Source organism: Lipotes vexillifer, unplaced genomic scaffold (assembly GCF_000442215.2).
Source record: "Lipotes vexillifer unplaced genomic scaffold, Lipotes_vexillifer_v1.1 scaffold1643, whole genome shotgun sequence".
Lineage (NCBI taxonomy): Eukaryota > Metazoa > Chordata > Mammalia > Artiodactyla > Lipotidae > Lipotes > Lipotes vexillifer.
In genome coordinates this window covers 204,119-214,776 of record NW_006784879.1, presented here as the reverse complement: position 1 = coordinate 214,776, position 10,658 = coordinate 204,119, and the positions used below count along the sequence as shown (strand labels likewise).

General features: G+C 41.2%; 1 protein-coding gene across 2 annotated transcripts in view; it reads left to right on the top strand.

Moving 5' to 3' along the window:
* Nucleotides 1–10,658, top strand: part of CARMIL1 (capping protein regulator and myosin 1 linker 1) — a 333,075-nt gene that overhangs the window by 137,249 nt on the left and 185,168 nt on the right. For both annotated transcript variants that reach the window (XM_007457010.1, XM_007457009.1), the window contains exon 5: nt 5,214–5,335. In XM_007457010.1, the coding sequence (XP_007457072.1) occupies nt 5,214–5,335 (122 nt within the window). The remainder of the gene's footprint in view (nt 1–5,213; nt 5,336–10,658) is intronic.

Below are 10,658 nucleotides of genomic sequence, written 5' to 3'. Positions count from 1 at the left end.
CCCGCCACACACACACACTTTCTCACTCTCACACACACATTCTCTCTCTCTCTCTCTCCCTCTCTCTCTCTCTCTCTCTCTCTCTCATGACATTTAGGCTTCGATATGTCTGGGGTGGGCATTTGATTCTGTTGTGTCCCGGAGGTTGAGAATGAATAAGCTGTGTAACCTCAGGACCCTTGATGTCTCTGGTTTTGATTTTTTCTGATGTGAAATCATAAGGATGATGGTGTCTGCCCGTGGCACTTGCAGTCTAGCCTTGATTAGAACATTTTTTTTTCTAATGTTCTCTGGGGTTTATTAACTTCTCTGTCATTGCTATTTTTATCATTATTTAATTACAGTTTGTAAATTCAATAAAATGCCAGGGGGTATACACAATTCATGGTATATGAGTGAGAGTGAGTGAATGTGTTATTGAGTTTGTGAAGTGTGATTTTACTATTGCTCTTTTCCTCGTTCTTGTGAAAATGGGGGAGACCTTCATCTTACTTTACAAGTCTCCTTGCCATCACACTTTCTGGTGTTCAGGTTCTCTTGCTGTCACAGTCAATAAATAGAGACCAACAGTTGTATAGTTTTATAGTTATAGAATTTTTGGACCTTTTTTTATACAACTGAGGTACATGCTAAAAATTTTTTTTTTAATTATAAGTTAATTATTTGCTATGTCATAGAATGATTTTGGTAAACCACCCCTGGCTGTTTTTGTTAGAAGAAAGAAAAACACTTTACGGATCTGTTGGCTGGGGTTTAGTAAAAAGTGCTTTTCTTGGACTTCCCTGGTGGCGCAGTTGTTAAGAATCCACCTGCCAATGCAGGGGATAGTGGTTCGATCCCTGGTCCAGGAAGATCCCACATGCCGTGGAACAACTAAGCCCATGCACCACAACTACTGAGCCTGCGCTCTAGAGCCCGTGAGCCACAACTACTGAGCCCACGCACCTCAACTACTGAAGCCCCCGCGCTCTAGAGCCCACATGCTGCAACTACTGAGACTGCGTGCTGCAGCTACTGAAGCCCGCGGGCCTAGAGCCCATGCTCTGCAACAAGAGAAGCCACCACAATTAGAAGCCCACGCACCGCAACAAAGAGTAGGCCCCGCTTGCTGTAACTAGAGAAAGCCGGTGTGCAGCAAAGAAGACCCAACGCAGCTCCCCCCCCCAAAAAAAAAAAAAAAAACTTAAAGGTTAGTCAGGTGGTTCTACCTTAAAACAAGAGGCAGAATGGGCTTGGAAACTTGAGTCTTAAATAGGATACTAGGGCTTATATCGTTATTATTTTAAATGTGTATTGGTGGTCATGAATTATGTTCTGCTAGCTGTCTAAGCAAAAATTGTTTCAAACATTCTATTTTTCCCCAGCTGAAATAGGAGGTAAAGAGATATTTGAGAGGGAGTTCTTTTTCCTGATAAAATGATTTACTGTGTTGGTCTCACCTCTATCACTTTGTTGTAATTCTTTACATTATGCAAAGGTGGTGACATATTATGCAGGGCTGGATGAATGCTTTTATGTGAAGTTGAATTTAAAGGCCTCATTTCTTCCCACCTGTCACCTTTTCTTCTTCCATGTCATTCTGTTCAATCCTGTGCAATTAAGGATGATTAGGTGTTAAGATTAAGTGGAATTAGAATAAGCTAATTACTAATTACTCGTACCCAAACTGTGAACTGAATAGATGCACTAGATGTGAAGAAAGAAAAAGTACCTTATAGTGAAAAATATAATTACCTGTGGTGGGAAGGTAGGGGGTTGGGTGTGGAACATAGATAAGGTGGCTGCATCCCGAAGTATCTGGCTTTTTAAAACATACGTTCGTCCAGATAGGTGCATATAAAATATCTGAGCCTAATTTCATAAAGCAGTTTTAGTCTTACTTAAGACACCTCACTGAAGTGTCATATCAGTAAATACCTCCAAGTACAATAATGCTTGCTGCCTTTTTGGGGGTAAATATCTCTTGGACCAGCTTCTACAAGACCGGGGCAGTCTTTTGTCTAGAGAATTTCAAAGGCAGTGCCATTAATTCCTTGAGGAATGAATGTGCTGAGAATTAGGATGAAAAAATGTTTTTTATATAGGGAGCCAAGTAACTGGTACAAAGGTGGTATGTATTAAATACCTGTTAACAGATTCCTCTAGGGGTACTTACGAAGAAGTAACATTTTAAGAACTCAAATCACTGAAGTCTTTTTCTTTGATCTCATCATTTTGACAAATAAATTGGATTGCTTTTTCTTTTAACATAAACACTTTGAAAGACAGATTATTTTTGTAAAATTCAGCTAATCGTAGGACAACCTAAAGCAAATCTAAAAGCTTCTTTGTCAGTCCAGTTGGCTAGTCGCACATTAAGGGTAGTGTTTCCCCATCATATTTTTGTACAAATTAAGTAATAACAGGAGGTAAATATATAAGGATATTTGGATGCAGTGACCATCAAAAGGATTGAGTTGTACATGAATATTTTTGAGATCCAAGATAATAAATAGTATTTTTTTTTTAAAAGAGTGATTGAAGTCAGTTCTTTTTATTTGGAACGTGTTTATAATCAACCTATCTTCCCTTTTATGACCTGCCCTTTTTATCAGGTTGTTTTATACTTATTTGTAAGACTAGCTATATGACCTCAGTTCAGCATTTTTGGACATCTCCAGCAGTTACTATAGGAATGAGTCTCTGCCTAGCATGAACTTTATTACTTTGTTCCCTTTGTATAATCCTTTCCAAGTATCCTGTCTTCTTAGAAAAGTTGAAGCTTTTATAAGCACTTGATTTTTCTTTTGTTATCAGGCAGAAGGTTTTACCATTTAATTTAAATATCTCATGATGTGTCTTGTTTTTAAAACACATTTTACAAAAAAGTGACTATTGGGTTATCCTCCGGTGCTCACTGAAGGAGGTATTCTTACACTAGATGCTAGGGATATGACAGACTTTATAAGTCAAGACGAAATCTTGGTACAAGGAGAACTCACCTGCAAATGTGGCTATTCAGTTTTCATCACCAGAGGGGTGGGGTGGTGGTCTGTTTGAATCTGCAGTTTGGCCCTTAGAAACTTGCTTCAGTTTCTGGACGTTTCTGACAAACTAACCACCCTCTACCCAAACAGTTCTTTCAGTCTTAAGGTTAAGAGCATTATTTTAAGGAAGTGCTTCTTAAGAAGCTGGTATTGTATTAGTATATATCAGCGTGAGTACAGAAGTTCTCCCTTATCTGCAGTTTCACTTTCTGTGGTTTCAGTTACCTGTGGTCGACTATGGTTGGAAAATGGAAAAATCCAGAAATAAACAATTCAAAAATCTTAAATTTCATGCTGTTCTGAGTAGCGTGATGAAATCTTACGCTGTCCTGCCCCTTCCCACCCAGGACTTGAATCATCTCTTCATCCAGCGTTTCCCACCCGTTAGTCATTTAGTAGCCAGCTAGGTTATCAGATCTACTGTTGTGGTATTTCAGTGCTTGTGTTGAAGTAACCCTTATTTTACTTAATAATGGCCCCAAAGCACAAGAGTCATGACCTGGGCAATTTGGAAGTGCCAAAGAGAAGCCATAAAGTGCTCCCTTTAAGAGAAAAGGTGAAAGTTCTTGACTTAATAAGGAAAGAAAAACATTTGTATGCTGAGGATACTAAGATCTATGGCAAGAACGAATCTTCTATCTGTGAAATTGTGAAGCAGGAAAAAGAAATTTGTGCGAGTTTTGCTGTTGCACCTCAAATTGCCGAAGTTATGACCACAGAGTGTGATAACTGCTTAATTAAGATGAAAAAGGTATTAAAGGAAATCATCAACAGAGTGAAAAGACAACCTACTGAATGGGAGAAAATATTTGCAAATGATATGACTGATAAGGAGTTAATATCCAACATATATAAACAGCTTATACAACTCAACATCAAAAAAACAACCTGATTAAAAACTGTGCATAAGACGTGAAGAGACATTCTTCCAAAGAGGAAATGCAGATGGCAAAAAGGCACGTGAAAAGATGCAAAACATCGTTAATCATCAGGGAAATGCAAATCAAAACAATGAGATACACCTCATACCTGACAGAATGGCTGTCATCAAAAAGAATACAAATAACAAATACTGGCAAGGATGTGGAGAAAAGAGAGAACCGGTGTACGTGATTGGTGGGAATGTAAATTGGTGCAGACCCTGTAGAAAACAGTATGGAGGTTTCTCAAAAAAAACTAAAAATATAACTGCCTTATGATCAGCAGTTTCAGTCCTGGGTATATATCCTAAAAACCCAAAAACACGAATTTGAAAAGACACATGTACCCCAGTGTTCATAGCAGCAGTGTTTACAATAGCCAAGATATGGAAGCAGCCTAAGTATTCGCCAACAGATGAATGGATAAAGAAGATGTGGTATGTGTGTGTACACACACACACACACACACACACACACAGGAATACTACTCAGCCATAAAAAAGGATGAAATTTTGCCTTTTGCAGCAGCATGGTTGGACTTGGAGGGCATCATGCTAAGTGAAATAAATCAGACAGAGAAAGACAAATACTGTGTGATATCACTTATATGTGCAATCTCAAAAATACAACAAACTAGCAAATATAACAGAAAAGAAAGACTCACAGATATAGAGAACAAACTAATGGTTACCAGTGGGGAGAGGGAAGGGGAAGGGGCAATATATGAGCGGGGGATTAAGAGGTACAACTATTAGGCAGAAAATAAGCTACAAGAATATATTGTACAACACAGGAAGGAATATAGCCAATATTTTTATAATAAGTATAAATGGAGTGTAAACTTTAAAAATTGTGAATCACTATCTTGTATACCTGTTATTTATATAATATGTACATCAATACTTCAATTAAAAAAAATGGAAAAGGCATTAAATTTATACAGTAAGATGTTTTGAGAGAGACCACATTCACATAAATTTTATTATAGTGTATTGTTATAATTGTTCTATTTTATTATTAGTTAATTGTTGTTAATCTCTTAGTATGCCTGATTTATAAATTAAACCCTATCACAGGCATGTATGTATAGGAAAAAACAGCATATATAGGGTTTGCTGCTATCCGAGGTTTCAGGCTTCCATTGGGGGTCTTAGAATGTTTCCCCACGGCTAAGGGGGGACTGCTGTATATAGTTTACATTACTTAAAATAAAAAAATCGAAGGAATTGGATTCATTATTAAGCAGTGTCCAACCTGGTTGTTGCAGATGGTTGTGGAAACTGAGAAGTGCAGCATCTCCCTGAAGATGGCGTCACCTGAGGATGTGAGTGAGGTGCTGGCGCACATCGGCACCAGCCTGCGGAAGATCTTCCCTGGCTTCTCCCCATTGTGAGTTCTCCCGCAGGAGGGTGAGGAGAGCAGAGACCTGGTCTCTCCCTCAAAATGAAAACAGCCTTCCTCTTGCCCCTTCACTTGGTTCCTCTCGCCCCTTCACTTGGTTCCTCTCGCCCCTTCACTTGGTTCCTCTCTCATACTTTCTTCTTCTCTTAAACATGACATGTTACAACCCTCTCTCAAACCTCTGTGTTTTATGTCTGAGATTTTCTATACGGCTGCTCTTTATGTTTAATTTTTTATTTTTTGATTCAATTTTTTTTAACATCTTTATTGGAGTATAATTGCTTTACAATGGTGTGTTAGTTTCTGCTTTATAACAAAGTGAATCAGTTATACATTTACATATGTTCCCATATCTCTTCCCTCTTGCGTCTCCCTCCCTCCCACCCTCCCTATCCCACCCCTCTAGGTGGTCACAAAGCACCAAGCTGATCTCCCTGTGCTATACGGCTGCTTCCCACTAGCTAGCTATTTTACATCTGGTAGTGTATATATGTCCATGCCACTCTCTCACTTTGACACAGCTTACCCTTCCCCCTCCCCATATCCTCAAGTCCATTCTCAGGTAGGTCTGTGTCTTTATTCCCATCTTACCCCTAGGTTCTTCATGACATTTTTTTTTTCTCTTACATTCCATGTATATGTGTTAGCATATGGTATTTGTCTTTCTCTTTCTGACCTACTTCACTCTGTATGACAGACTCTAGGTCCATCCACCTCACTACAAATAACTCAGTTTCGTTTCTTTTTATGGCTGAGTAATATTCCATTGTATATATGTGCCACATCTTCTTTATCCATTCATCCGATGATGGACACGTAGGTTGCTTCCATCTCCTGGCTATTGTAAATAGAGCTGCAATGAACATTTTGGTACATGACTCTTTTTGAATTATGGTTTTCTCAGGGTATATGCCCAGTAGTGGGATTGCTGGGTCATATGGTAGTTCTATTTTTAGTTTTTTAAGGAATCTCCATACTGTTCTCCATAGTGGCTGTACCAATTCACATTCCCACCAGCAGTGCAAGAGTGTTCGCTTTTCTCCACACCCTCTCCAGCATTTATTGTTTGTAGATTTTGTGATGATGGCCATTCTGACTGGTGTGAGGTGATACCTCATTGTAGTTTTAATGTAACCTGAGATTTACCCTAGTGTGAATTTTACTCAAAGCTATTAGCAGAATGCCAGGAGCTGCATGCTTTGAAAGGAAGGCAGTGAGTATTAATGAAGAGTGAGAGTGCTTCATTTTCCTTATTTTTTTCTGTTCAGTAAGAGGAAACTTAAAAAGCCAAAACTGAACATCAAAATTAGCCTCTTTCATTTTCCTCTCACGTTTCTGGAATACACATTAAGGACATGAGTACATTTTATCTGTACATGTCCTCATATATTTTTTTTTGTTAAGCATTTTAAACCAGGATTCTGTGCTTGGGTAACAGAGTTTGAACATAGGGAATGTGTAGCTTGTTGGAAAGGGGGAGTTAAATTGGTTGAGGTGGAAAGGCAGAGAGATCCTTATGTCAGAAAGCTCCTTAAAATAATAGCGCATATTCAGAATACCTTCCTGATGGAAGGAGATGATACACAGATCGCAGGAAATCCCTGCTGAGGAGGCCATGAAACCTCCCATAGAGCACAGAGATGGGTAGCTGTGTGCCTTGGTTGGTGGGGGCCGGAGGGGAATTCAGGGGACTGTTGTCCTTCATGGAACGTGTCCCTACACTGCTGCTGCCTGTAAATTAGGAGGCAAAGCAGCAGGAAAACCTGGCCTTCGTTTCTTTCAAACCTTTTGGGTGAGCGGAAGGTGGCTTCTGGGGGATAGGAGCTTCCCTTCAGTCTCTTTGGCTTCAGGAGACCTGCTTGGTCCTTCTCACAGCTCTTCCCTGGTCCCTTCCCTCCCTTCACAGACCACAGTGGAGGGGCTGGCCCCGTGCTTTCTGGCTGTTCAGAAAGGGCTTCCTCCTTCCTGCAGCTGAAGTCACCTTGTGCTGCTCTGAGGATCCAGGTAGCTGGTTGCCGGGGAGCTAAGTGGTCCCAGCCCCGTCCCAGCGGAGTGGAGGGGGGAGCCGGGACTCCATCTCCAGGTCTGAGGTGTCTGAAAGGCCAGCTGTCTCTGGTCTCGCGTGTGTGGAGGGGACGCGAGGGCCAGGACGGGTGGTGGGATGAGGTGAGGCATGGCAATGGGGAAGTACCCAGAAGCAAAACAGTCTCAGGAATGCTTTCCATATCATGCTTAGAGCTGCCAGAGAACTGTCCGGGGTAATCATGAGTTAGCATTAATTATACAACCCATTTTCCTGGAACTGCACTTGAGTAATGTGACTTTGGACACGGTTCCTTCCAGAGTGTCCTTCCTTTCATTCCAAATCAACACCGATGGAATAAGAAAATTATTAAGTACAGCCTTGTTCAGCAAGGGCTTATAAGACCCTCAGAGTGATAGTTAGAATCTCTGTTTTCTTTAAAAGGCAACTTTGTTTAATACTCTAGGAATTTGTCGTGGGGGGGGATTATCGGTTTTATTTTTGGTTTGGATTCTCCCATTTTTTTTTCCTGGAGAAAGTTGTGTACGAAAAGTGTTTTCTCTTTTATCTTCCGTTTAACTTCTCGTTAAAATGTTTAGGCAGCAAATATTAAACCACAAGTCTTAAATAAGCAGCTCCATTTCTAGAGAGGCAGTTACCTCTAGAGAGGTTTCTAAATCCATGACCCTCCACCTCACCCTGATTTTCCTTCCTGTCCCCCAGCTGCTTATCAGGCATCTCCACAAGGATGTCCCCACGCACCTCACACTTCGTATGTCCCAAGTGGAACTTCTTTCTGTTTCCCCTAAAACCTCCCCGTATTGGATATTCTATCTCAGTGAGTGGCTTCTTCATTTACATAGTCTCCCAAGTGAAAAGCTGAGCTGCTTTGATTTCTTGTTCCTTACTTGCCCATCTAATTAGTTGCCAAGCTCTTTTGCTTCTGTCTTAATAGCTCTTTGGTCCTTTGTCTTTCTTCTCACTTGCCCAGTGCAGCATCTTTCTAGTTAGTTTCTCTGTCTCTAGTTCTTGCCCTTCCAACTGATCTTCCGTACTGTCACCAGAATTATCTTTCCATAATTCACATAGTCTCTATTCCTTGCCTAAGTTCTTTTTTTTTTTTTTTTTAACGGTACGCGGGCCTCTCACTGTTGTGGCCTCTCCCGTTGCGGAGCACAAGCTCTGGACGCGCAGGCTCAGCGGCCATGGCTCACGGGCCCAGCTGCTCCGCGGCATGATGGGATCTTCCCGGACCGGGGCACGAACCCGTGTCCCCTGCATCAGCAGGCGGACTCTCAACCACTGCGCCACTAGGGAAGCCCCTTGCCTAAGTTCTTTAATGGCTGTCCTTCCTGATAAAATCCAAAATGTGTAGCCTGGCACAGAAAACCACTGCCGTCTTGCCCCATAGTCCAGCCTGTGGTTGAACACATCAGCCTCTTTTATATTTTCATGCCTTTTATATAGGCTTCTAATCCTGACAGACTCCCACTCCAAAAGACATAGCCCAAATATGTGAAGAGTTTCTCATCAGGCAAGAGTTTGTTTCCATCAAACTTTGTGATTACTGCCTATACTACCACATATCACATCATGTTATAACTGTTTGTTTATACATTCAGTGAGTATTTATTGACTTTCTACTATATGCTAGGCAGAGTGCTAAGTGTTGGGGCCCAGCAGTGAATATGGTCCCTGACCACATGGAACTTACATTGGGAAGTTGCATTACTCACAACGGGAAAGAAACCCCCCAAAAAAGAAAAATGAGAAATGGTGTAAGATCAGGCTGGAAACATAGGCCTTGGTCACTTTATATAGAGACTCCTGGTAGAGTTTGGAATTTAGTAGAATTCCACAGGAAGTCAGTATAAGATTGTAAGTAAGGAAAGACATGGTTCCTTATATATTTTATGGAAATTATTTTTGCTTCTAGATAGAGTAGGTTGCGAAGGGGAAAGTGTAGAGGTAGAAAGCGAATTTGGAAATTATCAAAGCTAATTCAAAAGCTCATAGCTAAAGGTAATGCTATTAGAGATAAAGATGAGCGCGACAGTAGATTTATTAAGATTTATTTTGGATATAAGACATGATGATGGATTAGGTAGGTAGGTGACAGCAGTGAGGAAAGGGAAGAACCAAGGATGGCTCTTAGGTTTCTGGTTTAATAACTTAGTGACTGACACTACTTTTCAGTGAGGTGAAGAGGGCCTAGAGTAGGGTGGGGCAAGTTTTTTGGGGGGAAAAATTACCAACCATTTTGTTTTACGCATGCAAAATTTGAAATCTGGGGCGTCGAGGTGGGGAAATCAGATAGGCAGTTAGATAGGCTTGGAGGAGAGGTCCAAGTCTGGAGAGGTAGCAAATGTGAGAGTCATTAGTGTAAAGTGGGTCTTGAATTCATGACTGTTGATAAGATTACCTGGAGAGAGATGTGGACCTAGAAGAGAAAATGTCCCAGTGTTTAGAGGTCAAGCAAAAGAGAAAGAACCACAAAGGGAGCTGGGTTATTACTCTAGTAGAAAACCAGATTTTTTGGTGGATTCCAGTGGGAAAGCAGAGCCTGGGAGAATTTTCTGGAGGAAGGAGTGGGTGATTGCAGAATGCTACTGGGCATTGAATAAGCAAAGAGCAGAGAGGTGTCCAGTGGGCTGGCACCATGAAGGGCACAGACCACCTTGACCAGAGCAGTTCACACGTTCTGATTATGAGAGGCAGACTGCCGTGGCTGTAGGATGAACTCAGATGTGAGAATGTGGATGTGGTATGTGTAGAAAACTAAGTAGAGAAGTTTAGCTCTGACGGGTATGAGGAATTTCAGGGAACTTCTCTTTGGTACTCAGAATGGGAGATATTAAAGTATATGACTGTAACAAGGGGAATGATCCAGAAAGAGATTGTTGCTGGAGACACTGGTAATAAACCAGCAATATCCTTGAGAAGGTAAAAGGGGTACAAGACACACCTGATCTTCCTTCTACCCTGGGCGCTGCTTGAGCAAAGGCCAAATTTTTTTCTTAATCTTAAGTCCCTAGCCCTTGGCACATAGTAGATAGTCACTGAGGTTTTGGATGAGCACATACATTTTGTGCTTCCTCTGTGCCTAGTACATTGTTGGGAGAGGTGCCCTGGGAGTGTATAGAATTTATAAGATGGTAGCTCTGCCCTCAAACCATGGACTCTTGAGCTGAAAGTGATCGGGTGTAAGTGGGCGGTGAGTGAGTGGAGGCTGGCTCTGCAGAGGAGATCTACCTGGAAAGGATGGAGAGAATTTATAGGAAAGGGTAG